The sequence below is a fragment of the Populus nigra genome, chromosome 3, assembly GCF_951802175.1.
Source record: "Populus nigra chromosome 3, ddPopNigr1.1, whole genome shotgun sequence".
Taxonomy (NCBI): Eukaryota; Viridiplantae; Streptophyta; class Magnoliopsida; order Malpighiales; family Salicaceae; genus Populus; species Populus nigra.
Window position 1 is genome coordinate 26,973,694 of NC_084854.1, and position 26,701 is coordinate 27,000,394.

A 26,701-nucleotide genomic window follows, 5' to 3' on the forward strand; every position below is an offset into this window, starting at 1 on the left:
CTTCACTTTCTCTCTACACTTTTCACATTCTCACAACTTTAATCTCTTTTTGCTCTCAAACGTATGCCTCTATTTATAGGCATCCATGACAGCTCCTCTTGCTCTTTTGTCAACAATGGTGACCACCAACTGCAGCTTACCTTCAACAATGGTGGTTGCCAACAGTCAATGGTTGGTGCCGTCCATTTGCTGCACATGCAATAGCAACAGCCCAACAAGTACCTCACTCTGTACACCCATATCATGCAAATAGCCACAGATATTGTAAGCACATATAGTTTGATCAGAAAAGGTCTTCTTAATGACTTTGTTTCGAAGAGAGGAAGATAGCCATTGTTTTTTCCCATCTCTCTTTATATTTCTTTGAGAGTGGAGAAGTTGGGTGATGTTAAGATCTAAATTTATAGAAACTCAAGCTCAACCTTAGAGGCAATGGTAATGATGGCCTAAACAATCTTATATAATTACCAGTCAGAAATTCAAAATTATCTTCTCTGCCAGCTTCCAAAAACATACAGAAAAAGGTTTGGTGTGATCATTTGCCTGCTCATTTCTAGAGTTTAGCAGCATATTTAAGTAAGCCGTAAACTTGGAGTCTCTTCGACTTTCTTTTTTCCTTTTTCCTTTTTTTTTTTAATTTATAAGTGGACCGACTTTATTTAGCCAATAATCTCATCATCAAAATAAATATAAAAACCAACTAGACTATTTTTACATGAAATGTAAACAAATTTAATTTATAACATATATTAGGAATTGAGGGCGTGATCTTGTGGTCTTTTGTAGAGAATTTGTATGTTAAACTAGCTACTCAAGCCGTGCGCAGTGCATGTCGTAATTTCTTTTAAAAAAAATAACATGAATATGTAATGTAGGTTATTTTGAAATGTTTTTTTAGGTAAAAAAAATTAAAATTAAAAATTAAAAAATTTATCTAGACATCTAATAAAATAAATTGATAATCATATATGTAAATAAAATATAAAATTATTAATAATAACTAAAAGAGAAACATGAAAAATTAAAAGATAGATGTAGATCTAATCTCGTAAAATGAGATTTTTATTTATTTGTGTCTATTGAATTTGTTTATTAAAATCAATAAAAGATAATAGAAATATAAACACATATAGAACTAAGTGAATAAAATAAAAAAAAATATTATGCAAGGCTGAACATATTATAAATATTTTTTTTATAAAATAAAGCTTATCTGTATAAAGTTAAAAAAATAAAATCTTAAAGAATTAAATACAAAACAGAACAATTTTTTTTTAAAAAAAACAATCTCTATAAAAAAAAGACCTACAAAGCCTGTGGTCTAGTTTATGAGATCGGGATAAACCGATAAAAAAGAAATTGAAGATAACTACATAATTATTTTTTTATAAAACAATAATGTAGAATGATAAAATCATAAAAGAAAATGAGAAAAAAAAAAAGAATCCCTAGCCATATTAACTCTTAAAACTTGTGACTCGTGTTAATAAATTAGAAGTATGACAAATAAAGTAATTATAAAACTCAATCATGAACAAATCAAACACCGAAGATGATGTCGAGAAAAATCAATCACACAAAAAATTGTAATTAAAAGAATAAAAGAGAAAATAAAGAATAAAGAATAAAGAATAAAGTAGAGGATATAAAAAAAATTTAAATTGGTCACCAACTCTAGTTTTTTTCACCCGGGTAAAAAAGTATTTTTATTATTTAAAAGTATGTGAAAAGAAGAAAACATAATTGGCCACCTTCAGATAATAATTTTACTGAAGCAATAATTCAAAGAAAAAATAGTGATTTCACTGTGGCAACATTCAGTGCTAAAGTGTGCAACAATAATAAAATGTCCACACACTATATATTTTGTCAAGGTGCCATTTTTGCTTGTTTCGAACGTGATGTGTTCAGGTCTTGCCAGATCTAGCCATAGCCATGTTTGGTAATATCTCAGTGGGTACCCATAACAAAGCTGTCCCCTCTAGTTTTGTGTGGTTTACACAAAGAGGTTTTTCTTTCCTTGGTTATACATGTATTGGAGTTCGAATTTATGTGTGTGAAAAGTAAATCCTTTATGATCCATCGAGCTCCACTGCCATTTAGCTGTGTTTTTGTTTTTATTCCGCGTTTGGTTCATAGTTATAAGATATAACTTGAAGGTCAACCTAATCTGGGGATTTTAGTTATAGGTTGGGTGATCCGTGTATGTTTACCTATAGGTTTGTGTGGATCTTATACAAAATGACATAATAGATAGTTTGGCTGTGCTAGCAGGGCCTCCCTCGAAAATTAAATCCTGTCTGACAAACCAAATTTATACAAGCAACGTGGAAAAGGTTGTCAATCAACTGGTCAAGATACATGAAATTGAAGCTTGATTTCTATTTTTAATGCTTAATTAACACATAAATACAGTTAATTAAGACAGCCTCCAGAAACAAATGTTCCAACCCACCAATGTCTTTTCCTTTTTCCCTTCAATTTCTTGTCTTTCCAGATATCCCCTCGTCTTGGGGGATCAGTAAGAATTACACAGCTGGAGGTTAGGGTCAATCTTGTCTATATGAAATGAAAACCTATTTCTGTTAGGCTGTCAGCTCTTACCGCTAAATCCCGCGCAAAATTCGTTGTCTTTCCCATCAAAATAGAAGATGAGTCCGAGTTTTATTAAATGTTCTTGGATATTGGTTTTTAAGAATTCATTGGAGGGTTTTCTTCTTCTAAATGTTCTTGGATATTGGTTTTTAAGAATTCATTGGAGGGTTTTCTTCTTCTTCGAGTTACAACATTTTTAAGGTACCTCTTGTTTTGTTTTGTGTTCTTTGTACCCCCTCTCGTGTAGCTTTGGTTTAAGGTTTGTGATTAAGGCTACGTTTATTGCTTTTGCTGCGTTACAATCTGCGGTGCATCGTCGCAAACACAAACGTGTACTTAACCTTGCTGTATCTCCTATAATTGACATCTTGGGCTTGGATTAATTCCTTAAGGGTGTTAATTATGTCATTAACGACTTGATTTTCAAATGATATGATACGAGCTTTGATTGATCATGCAGGTAAGCTTTGAAGGAGGAATTTAGAAGCAAAAGGATGGTAACCGTCTGGGGGGGTACAGATCAACAAAAAGCTGTAGGATCACCGAGAGGAGAGGTGGGAGAGATTGACACCAAGAAGCCATTTCAATCTGTCAAAGCTGCGGTTAGTTTATTCGGTGAAGTAGCTATCAAGGGGAAACCTGCTGTCAGGAGATCAAGGCTTTCTTCAGAGGTAAAATCTAATGACTAGTTTTGCAATGCAATTAATGATAATTCATAATTGATAGATTGAATGCTTGATGGAATTCTCATATTTTCTTAGACAAATCCTTGAAAATGTCTTTCGGCACTTATGAGTTTGGCAATGATGGTGAAGAAAATATTCAAATTTGTGATTGAATGTACAATTAAACCTTTGGTTTTGTAGAATGTGCTTGACAAGGAGACCCAAATTGTATTGGCTCAGAGAGACGTAGACAAGTTCAAGAGAGAAGGGGAGACTGCCGGAACTACGCAAGCTCGAGCGGATTCTGAGCTTGAAAATGCCAAGAGAACATTGAATGATTTAACCACCAAGCTCAAAGCTGTAGATGAGTCCAAGAAATTAGCCATAGAAACTGCAGAAGCGGTGAAAGAAAAGGCTAAGAAACTTGAAGCAGCAAAATCCCAACAACTCATGGAAAATGCTGCTCGGGAACTGGAATTGGATGAGGCAAGACAACAGTACGAGATGACTGCTTGTGAACTTGATGCTGCAAAGGAGCAAATCAACAAAATCAGACAGGATTTTGACGCTGCATTGGAGGCAAAATCGTCTTCATTCAAGCAAGCAGCAGAAGCTCAGCGTTCAGCTAAAACAAACAAGGAAAGGGCTAGTGATCTTTCACAGGAAATCGGAGCTATGCGGGAATCAGCTCAACAACTAAAGATTGCCTCTGCACAAATTCAAGAACAGCAGGCAAAGGTAGTGACAGAAAAAGATGCTCGCATACATGTTTGCAAGACTGCCGTGGCAGAAGCAGAGAAGAATTTGGAGATTTTGAAGAAAGAATGTGATCCTGAGATCACAAAGAATCTTCAGGCGAAGCTCGCAGAAACATCTGCGGAGATTGAACTTCTACAAGAAGAGATGAAAAAGGGTCATGCCTTAGAAATGGAAAGAATGAGAGCTTTAACCATCGAGTTCAATGAAGCAACGAAGGCACTGCAAGAAATTGCCATCGAAGAGAGTTCTCTTCGAAATATGGTTACTTCCCTTCGAATGGAATCGGAAAATGTGAAGATGGAGACAACTGAATTGGTGAAGGAAATCGAAAAAGAATATGCTGCGATAGAAAAAGAAACTGAAAATTCTAGACGAGAAGCAGAAGAGATGAAGAATAATGCTGAAGAGCTGAAGGAAGAAGCAAAAAATGCGAGATTACTGGCTCAAGATGCTGAGGGAAAGCTAGAACTTGCTCTCAAAGAGGTTAAAGAAGCCAAAGCGGTAGAAAAGAAAGCCCGCGAAGAGATGAAGACACTATCCGAAAGAAAGAGCATTGAAGATCAGGATGCCGATGATAAGATCAAAATTTCAATGGGAGAGTTTGAGAGTTTAAAGAAGAAAGTAGAAGAATCAGGAAATATAGCAGATACGACAGTGACCGATGTCATGGCTCAGGTAGAAGCAATGAATGCAAGCAAGAATGAAGTAGAGAAGAAGTTAGAGGAAAATTTAAAAGCAATTGAAGAAATCAAAGAAGCAACTTCCATGGCTTTGAGGTCAGCAGAAATGTCGGAGGCTGCACAAAAGACCCTCGAGGCTCAACTCCAGAGGTGGCGTGTAGAAGAGCAAACAGTTTTGGTGGTAGCTTAAAGTGCTTTCAAGGTGGTAGAACATTCAGATGAGTCATGAGGGTCACTTCCTATGATTCTGCAATTGAAAATCAGATCTTGCAGGTGGTTCAGATTAGTCATTGGGGTTTGAAAGGGCACAATTTCTAAATCCTTGGTGTGATTTCCCCAAGCTGATGTGTTTATCAACCAGAAAATCTTGTTAATATTGATGATGGCCACAGATGTTTCTCTACATGACCAATATCAATTTAAAACTTAGAAACTAAAATTTACTATTCTCCGCTGCATTCCTACACCATGTCAGGCTGGGGCAAGCTTTATACTGATTATCCAGCAAGGATATCAGATTACATGCATTGTATAAACCTTCTCCCTGCCATGTAGAGATAACGTGGATGGCTACTAGTACATGCATTGTACACTTGTAACAAAGTCTTCAGACGTCAAGAGTTAAGATCCACCGCTTAAATCACGGGCAATGCGTAATTCTATGGTCTGAGTTGTCATTGATTTTGAGGCCATCTAGAGACCCAGAAAGTCCATTTCCATTCTCAAACTTATGCATCTCAGATTCAATTGTTTTCACTATCTCTGTTCCTTCAGCAGCTGGCTCAGGCAGATCTACATGAACAGACCCTTGTTTGATTGGTTGAGTAGGTTCACTCACTAATGATTGCTGCTTGATGTAGTTGTATAGCTGTTGATGAAAGGGATGATCCAAGGAAAAGCAGTTTTCATTTGCGTACTCTGAGTGTCGAGATGATCCAGACCCTTCTCTTTTACAGAAATGTGGAAGAGATGCAGCATCCATTATCTACATTGAACAAGTTCATCAAGATCAGTCCATGAGATATAGTGAGTAAAGGGGAAAAGAGAAGCATGCCAATTAAGTTCCTGAAAATCTACTAAATCATCTGTAGTGAATTAAGCAGAAGATGTAACAGTCAAGTTTCCTGTATTTCAAGAATAACGGTTCATGGAGAAACCAACATGCCTTCAATAGCTCATCTCGCCCGTTTCCTGACAACACCTGAACCTTTTTTCTTGTCCTCTCCTGCAGTAGAGGCTTGACAACCTGGCAAAAGCTCAAATGTTTAAATGGTTCCCATACCAAGGTCCTTTCATTGTTTTTGCAGATAGCACCTTCTTTTACTAAAAATCTTATCCAAGCTGATACTTAATGGTAAGAATTAAAAGCAAGGATATTCAATTGCAATGAGAGAAAAAGAGGCTCACCTTCCAACAAGTTGAAAATATATATGGGGCATTTACAATGTAATATGTATTTGTTTTCTCCGGGTAGTTCATGTCATCGATAGTTGATATGATGGTCATCAACTGCAATAACACAAAACACCAGACCCGGTAAATGGACATGATGAATAAGTGTTTTTACACTAAATCCATCCTTTCAGAAATGTGATGGTGACAAAATTCACCCAAATAAACCGGTTAGAGATTTAAGGTAAGAAAAATATCAGTGGAAGGAAAGGGCTCTATGTATGAAACAAAACGTTTCTAGCACAGAAAATTGTACCTTTATTTGGTTCAGTGCTGAAAACTTTAAGCCAGTCATATCCAAAACCTTCACGCAGGTTGTTATTGGTCGCCCATACTTCTTTGATGCAGTGGGCTATGAAACATATATGCAGGTGAGAATAATCGCCTTAAGAACTCGGAAATACGAACACGCCAAACTCAAATACTCACCAAAACAATGCGGTCCCGATATTCATTGATTTGAATATGTGACTGCACATAGTAGTGGACCTGTAATGAAAGAAGACATGCAAAACATTGAGTTCTTCAACACTCCCAGCAGTAAGAAGATTTAATGTAAGAATTTACTAATCCAAACATAAATATTTATACAGTGAGGCATTGATAAAGCATTTTATAACTTACAGATGCTTTGTCAAATGTGCTGAGCCCAACACCATGAGCAAAGACTGGAAGCCCCTGAATAAGATGACAGAAGTTGCAAGCAAGAACATTTGAGATAATTTTCTTTTTGTAATTCAAACAAACTTGAATTCTCCATTGAGCAAGATGCAGCAGGGTTTAAAAGGTTATAAACTGGGACTAAGAAACCATAAATAAAGAAGACAGCTATAAACATAGAAAGAGCACCTCTCTGGAGTAACCTGACATTCCTATGAGCTGGGAATCACGCACTGCTCTGTACAAATCAGTTGGAATTATGGGTCTCTGCGTATGGAAGCGGCATCCAAATCAGATGTGTAAGAAAATGAAAGTCTTAGATACATTAGCAAGAAACCTCTAACTAATAGGCAAACATCAAACTCAACTTCTATTCCATCTTGAAAAAGCTGGGAAAACTAGAACATAAATGCGGCACTTGATTGGAAGAAAAGCTTACGGTTAATATGTTGTCAATCTCATTTTGCACCCTCCAGTGCAAACAATCCACTAACTGCAGCATCATACAGATATGATCTCAGAAGATTGTGATTAAACTAATTTTATTACATTTAAAGGACAAAACGTTCAGATCCACAGATCATTTCAACCAAAGGAGTTGCTGCTGACCATTTTATGGGCTTTGATGAGATTCCATTCTCTAGCTTTTAGAAAACGCGCCAGAGTTTCAGCATGATATCCTTGATGGACATTCTACAAAATAAAGAAAAGGTAGTTTAGCCGATAATGATACAGCAAGAAACAGATATATTGGCAAGGGAGGTGCATAACTATCTAAAGAAAACGGGTTGTGACACGAACCTCTACTGACACTACATAATGGCAACAGAAAAGTTTGATATTCTTATGCCATTTATAGACTTGGTTAAGTAAAACAAAAGAGAAATCATAACCGAACCCAGAAAATGAGTTTGCAGGTAGTTGTCAATACAGATAGATTTGTTTCTACCAGCCCCAGATTTTTTATGGAACTTCAAACTTAAGGTTCAGATCAGAGCTTCCCATCAATCCAAGATGATATCAAACTATGAAATGCCATATTCAACACACCCAGAAGCCCAATATGCAGCCTTTATACCTAGATCAAACCTTACTAGGACTGCACACCACATTTTTTTCCCTCAATTTCTTTGGAATCTATCACCTTAATAACAACATCCAAGATTTCCAACATCATAGTGGCATTTAAAAATAATGACAAATGAACATCTAGGAAAGAAGGCCTGATAAGAAATTAGTGCCATTCTGCAGCTGGTGTTAACAGAATTACATGATTCACTGTTCTTTACATAATTCACCTATTTTCAACATCAAAAAGACTTGAAAACTCTTGACTCCAAGTTGCAGAAACAGATCCCATCAAGTAGAAACATAGATAAAGAGCAGAAAAATGCAAACCTGATAAGCTCTCTTCAATGGCTCCTCAACTGCCATCACATTTTGAAAAAAAAAAAAAAAAAGTACAACGAAAACTGTAAAGTTAAGCAATGTATTAAAAGGAAATAAACAGGTAAAAAGGGATCAAAATTGAACCTTGATCCATCAATGCCTTGAACTGATTGATTGCATCATGTGAAACAGTCCCCATTTCTCTCTCCCCCTCTCTTTCTTTCTTTCCTGACAAAATTACTAGGACAAAGGAAACAGCACAAGCAAATAAGAAATGACCAAGTTTATAACCTTTTAGCTTCTCTTTGTTGACTCTTCTTTGTCACTCGGCAAAACAAAGACTAACACCTGACTTAGAGAATCATTAAACACTTAAAAGAAAGGTTATTAATATACTGTATTTTTTTCAAGGAGTATTAAAGAACAAGACTTTAGAGGTCAAAGAAAGGAGGGTCTATGAGTAAAAGTCCATAGCCCACCTAGAAAGTGAAGCTCTCAAGGCAGAAGGGCACCTCTCTCCCTGTATTGTGAGTTTTTTTCTACATTAGCACAGTAGTAAAAATTATTTTTAAAACTACCATAAGTAAAAAAAATAATTTTTAAATTAACATGGTAAATAATATTTGCATAGGTTATATGCCTAATTAGGTGTGTACAATATTCTCTTCGAATTCAAAAAAACAATTGCTAAAAGTTAATATTTTATATTTTCAGATCGTTTTGATGTACTAATTTAAAAATAATTTTAAAAAAATAAAAAATATTATTTTAATACATTTCTAAATAAAAAATAATTTAAATTATAATCACTATCACAATATCAAACATTACAAACAAACAAATTTCATTTCAAGTTTTTGCTCTCTCAGATAATTCACTCGTACAAGAGTTCATATATTTTCTCCTACCCTGTTTTTTTTTTTTTTTTGGTCATGTCATCTCTTCTTTCTAGCTATTAGATTGTTTTGATTAATTTCATGCCATCGGATCTTTATAAAAAAGAGAGTGGTGACTCTTGCATGAGTGAATTATTTGAGAGAGCAAAAACTTCAAATGAAATTTGTTAGTGTAATATATATATATATATATATATATATATATATATATATATATATATATATTACACTACTTGTACGTATTAATTATTGTGTTAGTTTAGGAATTATTTTTTCAATTGTGTTAATTTAAAAAAAAATGTTTTTTTTCCACTGTGATAGTCTAGGAAAAACCTCCTCTCCTGTGTGCTTCACATTTTTGGCATTGTTTGTTTATATGGCCCAATTACACTTTTAAATTTTTTGTATATTCTTTTCTTTAATTTTTTTGAATTCTTAAATTGTTTTGATGTAATGATATTAGAAATAAATTTTTCTAAAATAAAAAGACATTATTTTCATGTATTTTCAAACAGAAAACATTTTAAAAAACAACCTCTGTTATAAAATCAAACACCATGGAGTTATTTGGTATTGTGTTCCAACTACACTCTTGAAAATTGTTGAATTGTTTTATTTTCAAATTAATGTTTTTTTTAATTGTTTTAATGTGATGGTGTTAAAAATAATTTTTAAAAAATAAATAATATAGTATTTTAATATATTTTTGAATAGAAAATATTTTTAAAAACCAATAGACGACAGACCTCCAATCATACACTCACATGCACGACCACCACAACATTTTTGTTCTTTTGTGTCATCAAAGACAGGGGAAAGTGAAGGGAAGTTGCTTGGAGATGTAATATTTTTCACTTGTGTTTTTTGGCTTTTGATTTGTATTTTTCCTTTAGAGTTACTGACCACCCACTGATACGGACGGGTTACCTACGGAGGGAGGGACGGAGGGAGGGACGGAGGGAGGGAGGGAGTCCCATCTACATACACTTAGTTACTTGGCTCTGATCTACTTCCTGCCACATGATTTAACTTCCTCTCTACTCTCTTCAAGAGACTTTATTGGGATATGATAACCTCGTTTTAGCCCCCCAATCTTCACACCAATTTCCTTTTGAGCTCTAAGAATACTTTTTTATCAATTAGGTCCTTAATATGTGTTGGAAACTCTCAGCTAGGTCCCCCTTCCTACTATACTAGTAGGCTAATGATTCCGAGTACCTGTTCTATATTTTTTTTTTTTTTTTTTTATGGAAGACAACTTAACATTTAGGTTTGTTTCTTCCGAGTTAAGTATTTTGCAAATGAAAAGTATATTTTACATGTAAAATATATGACTGCCTGCTTTAAGAATCTAATTGAGAATTAGCTTATGGGGATGGAACTTTTATGAATTTACCCCAGATCTGTCTGTCTTTTGCCTTGCTGGGTTATTAATAATATATATATATATATATATATATATATATATATATATATATATATATATATATACTGAATTTATGACTGCCTGAAACAGCAATAAGCAAATTCTGCCTGGACCATCTGACCTTGGAATTCGTACTCTTAATATAGGCTCCACAAAAGGGCTGAATTTATAAGGAGACAAGTATCTTCTTTAAATAATTTTCAAAAAGAAGGAAAAATTTGGGAATTGAATAATTTTGCAACATGCAAGCAAGTTCTACATTTAGGATTTGAAAATTATTAAAATCAAGAAAAAATCACTAGATTTCTATTTTTTAATGAATAATTAAGTAAGGAAATAAAAATGAATAAATATAAATATGTTTGATTGAAGAGGCATGGATAAAAACATAAATTAAATTTATTTCTTGAATAATTTTGAAATAAATATTTATATTTTTAAAAGATAAAATAGAGAAAAACATGTCCTTATCATCACTGTCTCGATATCTCTTCTATATATATATACAAAAAAAAAAAAAAAACAGTAATGAAACACTATCGATCATTGTAAGATTAAGTCCTAAAAATAAAACAAAACAAAAAACACCCAACCTTACGAGGAGTAGTCGCGGTAAAAGCAAAAGAATATTATGGTTACTCATCCATCTATCTAGTATGCCTTTTATATATCTTCCTTTTTCCTTTCGGTTAGGGCTATCTTCTCCCTCCCTCCTCCTTTTATCATGAAAAAAGCAGCTAGAATAGAATGCAATGCAATGTGTCGTCATCCTTTCATGGCAGGCATGTCACCACCAACAATGGATCGAGAAATTATAGTCTTGTTTTTCTTTTAACTTTTGATCAGTTCTTAATTGGGTCCATGAATATTGTATATAAAGCTTCCATATATATATATATATATATATATATATATATATATATATATAGACATGGACTCTCACCATTTTGTCATGAGTTAATTTCATTAGTTTTGCTCTATTAAAGAATGTGAATATATATATATATATATGTATATGTATATATATATAAAGGGATCAAAACAATATATATCTCTCCGAGTTGAGGGAAAAAAAACCTTTTATAAAGGGATCAAAACAATACTATTGCTATTTTTTTTTTTTCAAGTTAATGGATATCTAATTATTCCTTGTTTGAATATACCACTTGAACGAACCTTACCATCAAATTAAGAAGGCATGATAAAATAGAAAAAAGGTGAAAAAAAAGGGGAGGGGGGGAATCACTAGCTAGCAAGCACTTTATACATTCCGATAACTTTATTGTCTTTATAGGAAAGACGTCGTTTGTGTTATATATCATCATTCCATTAATTCCTCTTTAACTCATCTCTTAATTCATGTATTAGAGTAAGATTAGGAGATAAGATAAAAGCATTCATGAACTTAATTGGGTTTAAAAAATTAATACGAAAATAACATATTTAATTAGTTGATATATAGAACAAAAATTAAAAATTAAAAAAAAAAAATAGTAACCGCGCGCATGCCAATCATATATACTTTTACGTAAGTAACTATATATGCGAGAGTCTCTTTTTTTTTCCATGATTAATTTTAATAAAATTGAAAAGGAGATTTTTTTTTATTTTTTTTCGAATAAAAAAGGCATTAATAATTTGGTCTCGTAAAGAAAAAGGCAGAGGACAGCAAAAACAGACACGACACGAGTAGCCTGGAACCTGACAGGTCGGCCAAGAGAAATACAGTGAAGCTGCTTAGTTAATTAAGATGGAAGTAATTGCCTCCTGTCCTCCTCTTTGTATTCTTCCATTCTCCTAATTAATATATACTGATCAAGAACGAAGGAACTTGAGTTGTAAGGGACATCACTTTGGCTGGCTTCATCATACGTACAAGGAATAATTCAAGGGGTAATATTTAAGCTATTATTATATGCATGCACGTGCAGGGTAAAAAAATAGGACTCCATATTCAGGGCTCCATTATTGGCCCGAGATGACATGTATAAGAAGTTTTCTGCTTTCTTTTTATTATTATTATTATTTATTAATTTCCCTTCAAATTAATACATACATCTCTGCCTGCACATCACAATCAATCAACAATGGTCGGCGCAATTTGTCAAATGATTTTGATTATTTGTATGAATTAACATCTTCGCTCTTGTTCTCTCCCTTTATCCTTCTACTGATCATGGGCTGATCACTGATGATGAGGGGATGCTCTTCCTCTGAAAATTACTGCCAACCCTTGTCACAACGGGAGGACTCATGTTTAACCCTAGTTGGATGCATTAGTCTCTACTACCTATTTAATTAATTCTGTTAATTCTTCAGTAAAATTATATATATATATATATACACACACCAGTATAAATAATTCTTGATTTATTTAATTAGATGTATGTATAAGTTTTTTAATTCTTGATGAGGATTGTTTCATGACAAGAAAAGACACATTGAAAAAGTTTATATATATATATATATAGAAAATCATTAATAATAAATAAAGATTAAACTGGAAAAACTAAGAAATTAATGTAACTCAGGATATTTGATAAAAATTAAAAAAATAAAAGAAACCTTCTTCACTGCCATGTCCACCCCTTCAGACATCGTAAAATCTGAACTCAAGAAAACAAAACATTCTTAGCTTAGCCAGCAGGTGCCCTCTTTGATTTGTTTATTTCAAGGTTGTCAATTCCGTTCCGTTCCGCCCGGAATGGCCGAAACATTCCATACCAATTCAAAAAACGGAACAAAACGGAACAAATTTCATCTCATTTTAAATCTCGGTCCGTTCCGGATTTTTCGGCTAAATTCCGCCCGAAACGTTCCTGTTCCATTCCACATGTTCCGTTCCGCTCTTGAAAAGCCATTGAATCAAATTGAACCTTATTCAATTTAATTAATTAAACCACCCAATTATAAAAAAGCTCTTTTTATTACTATTTTCTATAACAATGATATTAATAATAACATTGAAAATTATTATTACTATTTTCATTAACAATGATATTAATTTTTTAAAATTAGATTTATCACTAATATATATGGTTTATATTCATGTTGTTTTTTTCATGTTTATACTTTGTAGGAATTTGAGCAAAACAAGGGATGCTTTAGATTTCATTAGCCTTAATAACATTGACCTAACTTTATATTTAAAATATTTGTGTTAAAACATTTTACTTTCATAATATTTTGATATTTTGTTTAAGTTGAATTACTTTAAGTTAAAGATCTATTTAATATTTTTAAATTTTGAAATTATATTTGTTTGGCATTGTGTTTGTATTGCATAATTTATAATTAATTTATCTTGAATTTGAATTATGTTTGTTGAATATATATATATATGAACAGTACAACCCCGAAACGGCATGCCGAAACACTCCGAAACTGAAACATTCCGTTCCAATTGAAAAAATGAAACACCTACCGAAATGGAATTGACAACCTTGGTTTATTCATCATGGTGAAGCCATGGATTGTTTTGATCTGGGCTTCATAGGAGCTTAACTAATTAATTCAAGCCCAGACAGACCTGAGAGCGTGAAGGGATGGATCCAATTTGGATTCCCCATCTTATTTACATGAAAGCCTACACTTAAGAATTAAGTCGGACATAATTACAATACATAATAATTGCAATTAAAGGAGTGTTCGGTAATGCTGCTAATCCTCCTCCTTTTAATGTTATTTTCAAATTTTTTTTTTTTTGAAAAAACACTCAATTCAATTGATGTTATTTTAGGTTTTTTTTAGTTTTAATATGATAATATTAAGAATAAAAAAACATTATTTAATATATTTTTAATTAAAATATATTTTTACAAAAATATTATATAAACGCAAATGGAATATACACAACTCATACTTGTTAAAGAAGAATAATATTCAGGACCCGTAAAATTAGACTAGATACGTGTAAATTGACCCGGATATCCACGTTAATATAAAAAAAATCACCTTATTGATGGTTGAGTCCCACGAAATTAATGGTTGTGATCCTTTGCTGTTATGATTATTATATTGACAAACACTAATTTAGTGTTTGATTACTGTATAAAAATAAATAAAATCAGCTAGGATAAAGATAATATGTCTGATATACTTCATGTTTTGAAAAAATAATAATAAATTCATTCTATATCTTGGAAGAATGGGAAAGATATATTATTAATTATATATCCTGGATTTTCAACGCCACAGGCCAATTAATTAACTCTGATTCCCTTCAACATATTCGTATATTCTATGCGTGTGCATAGAGAACAAGCACAGACATTTTCTTATTGGAGTCATGAAATCTCACACACCAATTAATTAAATTTGTAAGAAAATAGACAAGTATAGCTAGCTAATTATATTAATCAAATTAATTATACTTTTATTAAATTGACCGAGATGGAAAGAAAGCAACAAGTAGCTAGCCTCCCTTCTCAGGCCCGGCAGATGTCAATTACTGGGCAACAACGCCATGGTTGCGATGCCGAGAAGCTGGTGAGAGAGACGTCCCTTATTCCTTTCACATCAATTTCGTCCTTCAAGTCTTCAAAATCATCGGTTAAGTGCTCTTAATTATCCATATTTGATCATGGACTCTTTCAGATTGTGAGAAACAATCTCATTTTACAAGAAATTTAACGTTTTAGTTAAGAAATTCTAGTAAGGGATACGATGGAGGGGCTTTTTTGGAGGAAAAAAAAGAGAGAGAGAGGATATTTTTCTTAGTTAATCTTGTGTTTTTCTATTCAATATTATTATGCCTCTCTTCTTCTTTTTTTAAGTTTTTTTCCCTATTTAAATGGAATAATTTTCCTAGTTTATTTTTTCTATTTAGGGCTGTTACGGTTTTTGACTTTTTTCTGTGTTTTTATATAAAGTACTGTAATAAATTTTTGACAATCGAAGACTTTGATATTTTGCATGTTTCCTTTATGATTATGATCTTATCGGTCTTTAAAGATTTTACCTTGTAACAGACCCCGTTGTCCGCTTTTATCAAGATCCCAGTTAAGAAATAGAATTGTCGGGGATAAAATCAATATAAGAAATTGTTTGGGGGAGTAAAATTGATACTAACCAATAGCTGGAGGGTGTTTTTGAAGTTTACCCTAAAAATCTCTTAGCCTTTCACTTTAATGAAAAGACCCCCCTTCCCTTTGACATTTCAAAGATGCTACATGCATGAAAGACAAATATGATATGATGATATCATAGGTAGAGAGTGGCTTGAAGATAATGTGAACCCTCTCCTCTCTACATTTCCATATATACTACTATCGATTCTCTTCATGTTCTTGTAGTTTCCTTCTCTCCCAAGCCACTCACAAACATTCAGCCATTCTTCTCATCCAATAAAATGTCTGTATCATTAACAGATCAAACCGGTTACCTGCACCAAGAAGAAGATGCAAGAACTAATGTTTATACTGAAAGTTCATATCAACACCAGCAGTGCTATTATGCTGAAAGCCGTAGCGTATGTGAGATTGAAGAAGAGAATTATTCAAGTGATCTCTTTGAGATTAATCATGGGGTGCCTTTGGAATCCATCAAAGAAGACATAGAAGGGAGTTTGTTTTCCTTTGATGTATATGGAGAGCATCAGAAAGATTGTGTTTATGTTGGTGTAGGAAAGAGTGAGTCTAGCATTGATGCACTGTCTTGGACATTGAAGAATGCTATTATTGATTCCAATACCATGGTTTTTCTCGTCCATATCTTCCCTGAGATACATTTCATACCTTCTCCTTGTAAGTTTAGATCTGATCGATCATTGATTTTCTTCATTTTCCTGTATTTTTTTGTTGAAGTTCTGAATCTGGTTGGTGAGTCTTGGGTCAGACTCAAGACTAGTAATTAAATAAATTCGTGGACAACTTGGGCCATGTCCTTTTTTTCTGGTCTAATGTCTTAACCACCATTAATTAATGGCTTTACTAGGAACAAAGACAAAACTACTATTAGCATATAGTATAACTTTGTTTTGTTCTAGGTAATTAATTAGTCGGGACTTTGATTATATGTTTAGAGGTTGAAAGGTCTTGTATTGTTGTTGTTGTTGTTGTTGTTAGAAGGCACAAATATGTTCACCAATTGGCATTAAGAGGTAAACATGGGAGTTAATGACCTAGCTAAGCTAGAGTGCTAGTCGTTGCCTTGCAGTTCAGTTTATCATGTAAGTCAAATCTTCGAGAATATAGAACTGAGAAGCCAATTATTTCTTGCAATTTAGTCTAGTTTTGAGGCCTTGAGCCTGGTTTTAGCTCATATTTCAAGGCTTTTTTTATTGTTTTTTTTTTATATATATATAAGATTATATCAGCGGGAGTTACAAGGGTTGATTCTTCAACTTTGTCTGCCTGAATCTTTTGACCCATCCTCACTGTAAGACCTGTGTTAATTATTCAAAGTTTTGTGAAAGACAAGAAGTGGGAATGCGTTTGTTCATGGTAGATCTTGATAATACTGTTACCTGAACCGAGTTTTGAATGAGTTTTGTGCCTTTTGTGGATGGTAGTGGGTAGGCTTCCAAAGAGTCAAGTTAGTGCTCAGCAGGTGGAGAATTACATGGCCCAAGAAAGAGACAAGAGGAGAGAACTCCTACAAAAGCTCATCAACATGTGTTCTGCATCCAAGGTTCTATGATTATCACATGCTGTTTTGTCCATACCAATTAGAGTTGAAGTGGATCCTTGTTGATTTATGAAAGAGTTGCAATGAAACAGGTTAAGGTAGACACCATCCTCGTTGAAAGTGATACGGTTGGGAAAGCTATGATGGACCTCATTACAGTTGTCAACATGAGAAAGCTGATTCTTGGAACCTCCAAGTCCAATCTAAGGTACATTACTGCCTGTAATTTATGACATTTAAACTTTTTGTGAATAACCCTTCTGTGTTTTAAGCTTAAAGTTGCTTGAATTTTCAACATTTGGTGATGGATAGGAAGTTGAGGTCTAAGAGAGGAAATGGGATAGCTGATCAAGTAATTCAAAACGCACCCGAGTTCTGCGATGTTAAGATCATATGCGATGGAAAGGAAGTGGTGATTGACCAGATGGTTGGATCACCTTTAACCCTTGCTGATAATCCCAGTGAAAAGTCTTTCACGTTGCAAGATGAATCCAATACAAATAACGACTCGTTTGCTTGCATGTGTTTCAAATCACCGAAAGTAATGTAAAAATATAAGATATAAACAGAAGCTGATCACAGCTGGAATAGCTCAGTTGCGAGCGAGTCAGGCTGAAGATTGCTTGTTTGATCACCACATTGTTTTACTTTTTTCACTTGCACTCTCTTTACACGGTTCTATGATTCTGTAATCCATGGAACAACTTGGCTTGCTTCTATAGAAACTGCAAAATTCATGTCACTGCTTGTTCTTAAGTATGGCATTTGGATTTTAATGGGGACAAAAGGGACATGAACAACTGTAATAGAAACGTGTTTGTTAATAGAGATGAAAATAGAAATTCATTTTTATCTGAAAGTTTGCACCGATGGATTTGAAAAGATAAATGAAATAAATGAAATAAAACCATAAAAATAGGAAAAACTTCACACAATTGGAGTTCAAGATTGTTGGATGCCCTTACAGCACCTCAGCTGCAAGAGGGAATCTGTGAAGCGTGTGTACATATCCTGTTCTTCTTGGCCCGCAATTCAGTCATGAACCTTTGTCCACACCTTTTGCAAACGATTCAAAACCAAAGAACATGCATGCATTCAAGATTTCAGGGCAAGTCAAAGAAATGAACTTACATCACGTAAATATATTCACAGATCAAGCATCAGATACGAATAAATTTAAATCAATTTTGGACAGTATTTTTGTTGGCCAATCAATTGAATCATTCCACTGCTAAAGTACATTTGCCTGAGACATGTTTCCAGAACTAATAGCTAGTATGACCGTGAGCTCGAAGGAGTCCCCTCAACAGGACTATCGGCCACATTTCTGAACCAGTCTAGCGACAGGGTTCCAAGCTCCTACACTTGGAGACTCCAAGCAATAATTATGTGATACAGATTTGAGATTTTTTAAAAGGAAACAACAAACATTACATTTCCTTATCATCTGTCAATAAAGGAGAAAAAAACAGGAAAAAGAACTTTATCCTCATCACCAACAACGCCTAAGATGTTCAGAACAATTCTTCCCTTTAAATAGAAACAATTTGCAAATTGTAATAAATATTTGCTAAAAGAAATCAAACTCCAGATAATTTTCAGAACCTTTTTGACCAGGAGCAGCTGCAACTGTTGCGGCCTTTTCACTTGTTGATGCTGGGCCAGGTATCCGCTCAATCTCGACTGGCTTTGGGATCTCAGGTGGGGTAGCACAGCGTATTAATGCCCAATTCACACCTTCAAAGAAGGGATGTTGCTTAATTTCAGTAGCCCCTCGTTTGTATGCCAATCTATGTTGCGGTTCTTTTACAAGCAAACCCCTTATAAGATCCCTTGCTGCAAAACTAACAACTGGTGATTCTGGAAATCGAAGAGGTTGGCCAACAACATTGAATAATGTGGCTCGATTTCCAGAACCCTTAAAGGGAGTTTTACCAAATAAGAGTTCATATAGAAAGATCCCAAAAGTCCACCAATCAACAGCACTTCCATGACCTTCACCCTTGATGATCTCAGGAGCCAGATACTCGTGGGTCCCAACAAACGACATTGACCTTGCATCAGTTGGCTCTGCCATGAGCTCAGGTAATGGACTAACTTGATTTCCTAGTTCATTTTTGGGTTTTCTATCCTTCTTGGACTTGCTAGAAAAGAGGCGGGGCCCAAAGCATGTTGTAGGAGCAACACAGGATGGCTGGATGCAGGAAGGCTCAATACAAGCAGGCTGAACACAGTAAACAGGGTTCTTTCGTAACGGCTCAGACTCAAGAGATGCTGTTTTGACAAGAGTTGGGCTGACAGTACAACGGAGGGAAAGGTCAAAGTCGGAGAGCATTATATGCCCATCATCCCTCACAAGGACATTCTCTGGCTTAAGATCACGGTAAATAATCCCAAGCATATGCAAATATTCCAAAGCTAGCAGGACCTCTGCTACATAAAACCTGCAAATTGGAAAGAGCAAAGATGGTTAATTTCGAGTTTTATGCAGGTTTGAAGAAAAAATCAAAGTCAAACATGTCATGGATTTTGTATTTGATAAATCCACCACAAATGGGAAAATGTTTTTTTCTTTCTTTGAGAAATTCCATTTCCCATTTACCTGATGCTGAGACCAGGATTCTTTGCTCTTTCAATCTAAAGTTTAAAAGATCTAACAGTTTAAGCCTACATCAGAATTGACATCAAGAGTGCAAATGCAATTTGAATCAAACTTATGCAACTAAATTCAGTTCCAGAGTGACTCAAGTTCAACAACATCCTGCTTCAGATAGTTACTTACGCTCCATTTTGAAGATGTGTAAGAGTCACTAGCTTTGCTAGTAGAGAGGAATCATCCAGTATGAGAAGAAACCATGGGTATAAAAGCAAGTTACGGGTCCAGATAGCCAAATCTGGTTTTACATACAACAGGATAGAGTCACAGGGATGTCTCCAAAACTTAGATTCTTCGGGATAATGCGTTACCTGTAAGATATAAACTGTTGATTCAACTTGTTTTATCAATTAGCCATTAATTTGCCAAGCACAAATGCCACACCCTTAATTAATTGTTCTGTTTGATCAAAATATAAATTATTTTAATTGAGGAAGTGGCTCAAAGAATTTTTACAGGTTCTGCAGCATTAAGCTCCAATAGATACTTATATTCTGCTCCCGTTTATTTAACTTCCAACATTTTAAGCGCAAATAGTATTCTAGCAGCAGATACTAAGAGGACAACCGTGGGCTAAATTATATGCTTTATGAAGGTGGCACTTCCAAATTTATAAAATGTATACCCAAAAGTAGGTCAAACACACTTTCTTCCCAACTATGGAAACTGTCGTCATGTTATCAGCAAATAACTTTTGAAAATGCATGAACACTACATAAAAATAACAGGATAAATAGTTGAAGTTCACTTATCATACTTTACTGCCTGCTCTTGAAAATGCTTCCCTGGCTGCCTCTGTCTGAGAGTGTGCAAGTCTCCTCCAGGACAGAACTCCATTAATAGACACGAGAATTTATCTGTCTCAAAGTGGGTGTAGAGCGTTGGAAGGAAAGGATGGTCCAGAGATTGCAATATTTCTCTTTCTGTCTGAGCCCGAAGCAGCTTCTTGCGACTGGCAAGAGAGCCTTTGTCCATTACCTTCATTGCAAAATAACACTTAGTTCCACTCAGCTCAGACAGGTACACACTCCCGATATCCCCACAACCCAATCTCTTCAGCAGTCTAAAATGACTCAAACCTAAAACCCCATCTTTTGCTCTAACAGCCTGGATGGCTTCCCATCTCAAGTCATTTGCTTTGTGAGGTTTGCTGATACTACTACTAAAGCTGCTACATGTGCTTTCATCACTAACATCACTGCTGGTGCTTCCTCTACACATACTTCTCTTGCCACCCTCAGCATAATCAACACGGTCACTAATCTTGGCACTTCCACTCGTCTTACCCAGACTGCTGGTTCCATCACTAACTTTGGCAGATACTGAACTGTTTTTTACACTTCCATATTCTGATGTTTTCTTCTCTTGATCAACAGAAACATCCTGTGAGCCTCTAGTGTCATTGACACTAGAATCCACCTCAGTTGATGTTTGTTCAAAACAGGGAAAGGAAGAATTTGATTCCAACTTAATACTCAAAGAATCAGAAGCCCCTTCTTGATTAGAATTCAGGAGCTTTATATTTTCAAAAGCTTCTAACAAAACCTGCTTTGGCATATTTTCTACCAACAGCTGTACCTGCTCACAATTAATCAGCTGGGGCTTGCATGGTTTTGATCCCTGCGAAGAAAAATGCCTAAGGTCGGCCTCCAATTTTTGAACACCAGCTGTTTTCTGGTGCTGTTTCAAGGAAGGTTTGCTAGAAGTTATTGAGGCCATCAGACAACAAAACTACATCAGATTGAATGAATCCACTTTAAGGCACCCAAAACTCAGAATCATATCTCTGCCACTGGCAGCCCTAAAAATGTTGTTATCCAATTTTGCCAACAGCAGCAAATAATCTGTCAAAGACATTATGGTAAGTTACAATTCACATGGAACATAATGCACAAAAATGCACTCTATATGGCTTCATAACACCTAAAAGACACTGATTTAGGTGCATATCAATACAGAAGACACTCAAAAGACAATATGGTATGGAATCCAAGTAAAATGGAACAAACCCAATATAAAAGTGATAGCATAACTGACTCTAATTTCATTTTGCCTAAACACTGCATCACAAAGTCAGATAAAAAAAGACCACCAACCCGTTATTCATCACACAATCACCATAAAGCTCAAACGTAGGGAAACAATATGTATATCAGGAAACTTAACTTTACCTAAAAATAGGTCAAATACGAAACATTTTCTGGCAAAAACAGACACAAACCTGAAAATGAATTACAATGAAATATTAATTATTTCGCAGGAATGAAAGAAAAAACAATCAATCAAAGAGCAGCACCCATAGTTCGATCAAGTGAAACTGAAGAAAAAATTGAACAAGATCAAAATTTCATAGCTAACAAGGCCAACTCAACATGCAATCATTTCTCACCAGAAAGGAACACAAAAACCAGGCCCATCAAAAAATAAAAAATGAAAAAAAGCATGAAGGATTCAAGGACCACCAAAGAAAGTAAAGAATCAACCAACCAAGTCAGCAAATAACATAATGCATTCTCAAACAAGCCAAGTAAACCAACATAATCAAATGTTAATTAGGCAAAGTTCAGATCTTGTTCACAAAATCAATACTTGTAGCCACACCCCACTACAGATCCAAGCCAACCGCAGAAACCCAGATGAAAAAAAGAGCAAAAAATGAAGAGAGAGAGAGAGAGATAAGAAGTGAAAGAAAGTACCGAACTTGAAGCATCAAGAAATTTAAGAGAAGTTAAGAGAAGATGTTCGCTTTATCAGCAAAACACCGTGGATAGAAAACTCCTTGTAGCCTAAATAAGCTTGTCTGAAGAAAGAAGGAGAAGAAGAAGCTAAACTGTGCTTCTGGTGGACTATTAGGCAGCGAGAGAGAGAGAGCGACAGTCAAAGCGAAGCTTTAATGCTAAAGTTTTTACCTTTTTTATATATATACAAATAGAAATACAATAATTTGATTGGTGCCATTTTGGAGAGAAAATGAAGGGTGGATGGATTTTCATCTGCCTGGCATGCATGATGCTCTTTGAAAAAATAAAAAGAAATACACACACACACACACTTTCTCTACATCTTCTTTCCATTAAAATGACAAAAAGGTTAGGGCATTTTGCAACTGAAAAATGATTAAAGCCTTTTTTTTCCCTTTTTTTGTCTACTTATTTCTTATAAAATAAAATAAAAATAATCCCTCCTCTCAAAGAAATAGAATGTTTCTAATAATATTTGCAAAGACATTGATTTTTTTTTCCTTTTATTTTTAGATGGTTTTGGTATATTCATATAAAAGACATTGATTTTATGATTCCCAACTTAAAAACAACTATCATTTGCAAAGATAGCATGTCTATATCTAATCATTTCTATGTATGAAAATATCTTAAACCAGAGTCATCGCATATGCTGTGAGATTTCTACAAATGTGTTTGAATATAAAAGGGAGGATATTTGTGACGGGGTATAGAATTAGCATCACTGCATAACCATCTCATTAACAAGGAAAAAACACAATGATAGCATAGAGGGGGGAAACGTCGCGTGGCGAAGAACAATGGTGGCAAGTTTTTTGTAACTTGGTATAATGTAATGCATTTAAATTAATTAATCCTTCTTTTTTTGTGGTTTGTTTGAGTAATCTAACCAGAGACATCGCATGGCGAAGAACAGCGAACAAGGTTGGGACATCTGTAGAAAGAATGAATCCCACATGGGTAGAGCCATGATGTTGTGTTTTTGTTTTGTTTTTCCTATGGTAAAAAGTTATGCCCCAAATACAAAGGAGAAGCGGCATCATTTGCTTGCCTGAAATGGGTATGAGCTCTGGCTTGAGATAGACAAATAACATCATGGGAAAGGGACCAATGGTCGGATGAGAATGTTGGGAGGAAGATCAAGTGGATGGTGTGCTCCTCAATCGTCCCATGATGAAGTGGTGGCCCAATTAACAGATTGAAGGTTTGATTGCAAGGTGGGGTTTTTCCAATTTAAGGTTTAGGCACTGGAAATTACCTTAATCACCATGTGTTGTGTTGTGTTGTGTTGTGCCACCACAAAGCCAAGCAGGGCTGCGTGTTTGTCTTCGTTGCGGCTTACGCTGTCGGCAGTTTGAAAATATAGGTTTAAGTTTGTGTTTAATATGATATAAAATGTTTTATAATTAAAAATATTTTAAAATAATTTTTTAGTATTAAAAAGTAAAAAATATTTTGAAAAAACGAGTTGAGCTAAAACAGACCCTTTCTCTTAACAAATATTTCAAGAGATAAATCTCAATGTAGCACATACAAAATCATGATCTCTTATTTAATGTAATTAAAGCAGAATACAAGCCACACCGTGACACAATTAGATAGAGCCTGGCTAGTATCTCTCAATTGCTCATATGAGAGATGTAAATGTGAAGGCCTGTCCCGTCCATCAGAAGAAAGATTGAGTTAATGAACTTTCTTAATTAATTAATTAATTAAACCAAATATTACAGCATCTTAATTGTGAGAAGATTTTGATTCCAATTTTTAATTTTTTATAAAATTTCCTGCCTCCATGTGGTTACTCTAATAAACAATCTAATCTACTGGGGGAGACCACTCCACTTCACTGCCGTAAAGCTAGATGTTTAGGGCTAGCAGCATGCACATAAATTAAATTTAATTAAATTAGAGGAATCACACACTGTACGAGGTCCCAATAAGTTACCATGAAATCTCTCATTAATAAACACAAGTTGGTAAATGAATTGATGACAATTCAACATCAATCTCCAACAAATTAAAAATAAATTAACATGTAGACATGTGGATCTTAGGTGATCGATCTCCATCTTCCCAGAGAAGGGATCCACTTAGCTAGCTCTTCCTCTCGCAAATGCAAATATTTTCTACGTATCATATGCTCAGCCTCTATAAAAATCTTTAGACTTTAGACCCACGGCTCGAGCCAAAAACAAATAAAATAAAATAAAATAATGCTTTTTTGACTTGATCACGTAGACAAAATATTAGGCACTTCGTGCTCTACTACCATTTAACATTTGACTTCAAATGTGTTCGACAACAATGCCAACCAAGCCTCATTAATAGTCTTCCTTTTCATGTCCTGTTCCTTTCCTAGATCTGTCCTCCCTTTTTGTTTTTGAACTAACCTTCGTTGTACTCCATGGAACTTTAGACAGTTAGACGTGAGGCAGCAACGCCACATTGCTTTGCATTACCTTTCCCTTTCGTCTTTATAAATTCAGAAAAAAAGATTTTGTGAAGAAGAGAAAGCTCACAAAAAATGAGTTCCCCGACACCAGCTAGCAGTAACGGTAAAACCCTTTTCACTACAGGTTTTGCTGTGTAAAAAAGTTGATTTCATACGTAAAATATTATTCAAGAATTCTTTCAATCTAAAACAATACAGCACATACATGTTTGCAGCGCAAGCACTTTTCTCTGTGCGTTCTTTGTTTACTGTGTGCGGTGTTGTGTGGTGTTCTACTGTCTGTTTTTTGTGCTAATCCTGAAGATGTTTGTTCAATTAACACACTCTATAGTTTATATAGTTTCTATTAAAAACCTTTTTAATTATAAAATAATTATAGTTTATAGTTTTTTTAAATTTATTGTTTTAAACCACAAAAGCATTCACGATATACCTGTAAAACAGAGAAGAGAAAATATTTGCCTTCTTTATTCAATGATACTCTGCCGCTTATATACAAGTATTTTCCTACAATTATGCTACGCTATATTAGGAATATGAATTACAATAGGAATAGTATAGTTGACAGATCAAGTCTACATATTTCTTTCCTAAACCATTGCGTAACATTGGGATATTCATTGATCCTTTCTTAACACTCCCTCTCAAGTTGGAAAGTAAATGTCGAGAACTCCCAACTTGCGAATCATGGTAGAGAAAATCTCCTTTTCCAATGGCTTAGTGAAGACATCCGCAAGTTGATCTGCCGAAATAACAGATTTGGTTATAATGGATCCATCCTATATTTTATCCCTAATAAAATGACAATCCATTTCTATATGCCTGGTTCTCTCATGAAAAACTGGATTAGCCGCTATATGCAAAGCTGCTTTGTTGTCACAGTGTAGTAATGCTGGTTTCGGATGTAATATTCGTAAATCTTTTAATAATGAACGTAACCACGACAACTCACAGTATGTACCTGCCATGGCTCGATATTTGACTTCTACTGAAGAGAGTGATACTATTTTCTATCTTTTTGTTCGCCAAGAAACAAGTGAAGATCCTAAGAAAACACAATAACCTGTAGTGGATCTCTGAGTCATTGGGTAACCAGCCCAATCTGAACCACAAAAAGCCCGCAGAGATAAATCATTTTGAGAAAAGAAGAACAAACCCTATCCTAGTGCACCTTTCAGATAACGCAACACACACAAGGCAGCTTCCATGTGTGGTTTGCGTGGTGCATACATAAATCGACTTAGCATATGTACAGAATACATGATATTCGGTTGGGTAATAGTCCAGTAAATTAGACGACCCACAAGTCGCCTATATTGAGATGGATCTTTAAGTAAATCACTTGCATCTGAGAGTTTTGTATTTTGTTCTATAGGAAAGTTCATAGGTTTGGCACCCAAAATCCCACCATCCTTCAAAATTTCCAAAGTGTACTTCCGTTGTGAGATAGCAATGTCTTTTTGTGATCGAGAAACCTCAATTCCAAGAAAGTATTTCAAGTTGCCCAAATCTTTAATTCGGAAACAACTATGCAGAAATCTCTTAAGTGTGTATATAGCTTTAAGGTCATTACCTGTGATCAGAATATCGTCAATATATATCAACAATGCAGTAAAGGATTTACCATTGCGACAGGTGAATAATGAATAATCTGCTTTAGACTAAACATATCTGGCAGCTTGAATAGCTGCAGAGAATTTAGC

The 26,701-nt window shown here is 34.6% G+C and overlaps 4 protein-coding genes across 7 annotated transcripts; 2 read left to right on the plus strand and 2 right to left on the minus strand.

The window, feature by feature from the left end:
- The first annotated feature begins 1,956 nt into the window (after positions 1-1,956).
- Positions 1,957-5,145, plus strand: LOC133688116 (WEB family protein At1g12150-like). Its single transcript, XM_062107504.1, has 3 exons — positions 1,957-2,796; positions 3,056-3,266; positions 3,462-5,145. The coding sequence occupies exons 2-3, from the start codon at positions 3,090-3,092 to the stop codon at positions 4,887-4,889; spliced, it is 1,605 nt and encodes a 534-aa protein (XP_061963488.1). The 5' UTR covers positions 1,957-2,796; positions 3,056-3,089; the 3' UTR covers positions 4,890-5,145.
- LOC133688117 (phosphatidylinositol/phosphatidylcholine transfer protein SFH9-like) lies at positions 5,047-8,689 on the minus strand. The gene is made up of 11 exons (XM_062107505.1): positions 8,345-8,689; positions 8,210-8,238; positions 7,421-7,504; positions 7,251-7,304; positions 7,001-7,078; positions 6,776-6,829; positions 6,581-6,640; positions 6,408-6,503; positions 6,107-6,208; positions 5,865-5,945; positions 5,047-5,684 (listed from the first exon to the last, which is right to left on the minus strand). Exons 1-11 carry the CDS (start codon positions 8,397-8,399, stop codon positions 5,340-5,342), a joined length of 1,038 nt encoding a protein of 345 aa, XP_061963489.1. The 5' UTR covers positions 8,400-8,689; the 3' UTR covers positions 5,047-5,339.
- Positions 8,690-15,681: 6,992 nt separating this feature from the next.
- Positions 15,682-17,891, plus strand: LOC133689931 (U-box domain-containing protein 35). Its single transcript, XM_062110043.1, has 4 exons — positions 15,682-16,266; positions 17,034-17,152; positions 17,242-17,357; positions 17,462-17,891. Exons 1-4 carry the CDS (start codon positions 15,873-15,875, stop codon positions 17,697-17,699), a joined length of 867 nt encoding a protein of 288 aa, XP_061966027.1. The 5' UTR covers positions 15,682-15,872; the 3' UTR covers positions 17,700-17,891.
- Positions 17,892-18,324: 433 nt separating this feature from the next.
- LOC133689930 (serine/threonine-protein kinase D6PKL2-like) lies at positions 18,325-22,793 on the minus strand. Of its 4 annotated transcripts, none has more exons than XM_062110041.1 (4): positions 22,507-22,793; positions 21,977-22,026; positions 20,563-21,649; positions 18,325-19,593 (listed from the first exon to the last, which is right to left on the minus strand). In XM_062110041.1, the coding sequence occupies exons 3-4, from the start codon at positions 21,522-21,524 to the stop codon at positions 18,720-18,722; spliced, it is 1,836 nt and encodes a 611-aa protein (XP_061966025.1). In that variant the 5' UTR covers positions 21,525-21,649; positions 21,977-22,026; positions 22,507-22,793; the 3' UTR covers positions 18,325-18,719. The 4 variants fall into 4 exon arrangements, with proteins under 4 accessions (XP_061966025.1, XP_061966022.1, XP_061966026.1 ...); XM_062110038.1 differs by having other exon boundaries at positions 22,502-22,793; XM_062110042.1 differs by lacking the exon at positions 21,977-22,026.
- Between the last annotated feature and the right edge of the window lie 3,908 nt (positions 22,794-26,701).

What these genes read in the sequence shown, in the direction of transcription:
- LOC133688116 (XM_062107504.1), top strand. Translation starts at nt 3,090, where the DNA reads ATGGTAACCGTCTGGGGGGGTACAGATCAACAAAAAGCTGTAGGATCA. An exon ending in GATCAAGGCTTTCTTCAGAG is followed by an intron (nt 3,267 to 3,461) that starts GTAAAATCTAAT and finishes TTGGTTTTGTAG; the next exon opens with AATGTGCTTGACAAGGAGAC.
- LOC133688117 (XM_062107505.1), bottom strand. Translation starts at nt 8,399, where the DNA reads ATGGGGACTGTTTCACATGATGCAATCAATCAGTTCAAGGCATTGATG. An exon ending in AGATTGACAACATATTAACC is followed by an intron (nt 7,079 to 7,250) that starts GTAAGCTTTTCT and finishes TTCCATACGCAG; the next exon opens with AGACCCATAATTCCAACTGA. An exon ending in TATTTTCAACTTGTTGGAAG is followed by an intron (nt 5,946 to 6,106) that starts GTGAGCCTCTTT and finishes AGCTTTTGCCAG; the next exon opens with GTTGTCAAGCCTCTACTGCA.
- LOC133689931 (XM_062110043.1), top strand. Translation starts at nt 15,873, where the DNA reads ATGTCTGTATCATTAACAGATCAAACCGGTTACCTGCACCAAGAAGAA. An exon ending in ACATTTCATACCTTCTCCTT is followed by an intron (nt 16,267 to 17,033) that starts GTAAGTTTAGAT and finishes TGTGGATGGTAG; the next exon opens with TGGGTAGGCTTCCAAAGAGT. An exon ending in ACCTCCAAGTCCAATCTAAG is followed by an intron (nt 17,358 to 17,461) that starts GTACATTACTGC and finishes GGTGATGGATAG; the next exon opens with GAAGTTGAGGTCTAAGAGAG.
- LOC133689930 (XM_062110042.1), bottom strand. Translation starts at nt 21,524, where the DNA reads ATGGCCTCAATAACTTCTAGCAAACCTTCCTTGAAACAGCACCAGAAA. An exon ending in TTTCAAGAGCAGGCAGTAAA is followed by an intron (nt 19,594 to 20,562) that starts GTATGATAAGTG and finishes TCCAATTTGCAG; the next exon opens with GTTTTATGTAGCAGAGGTCC.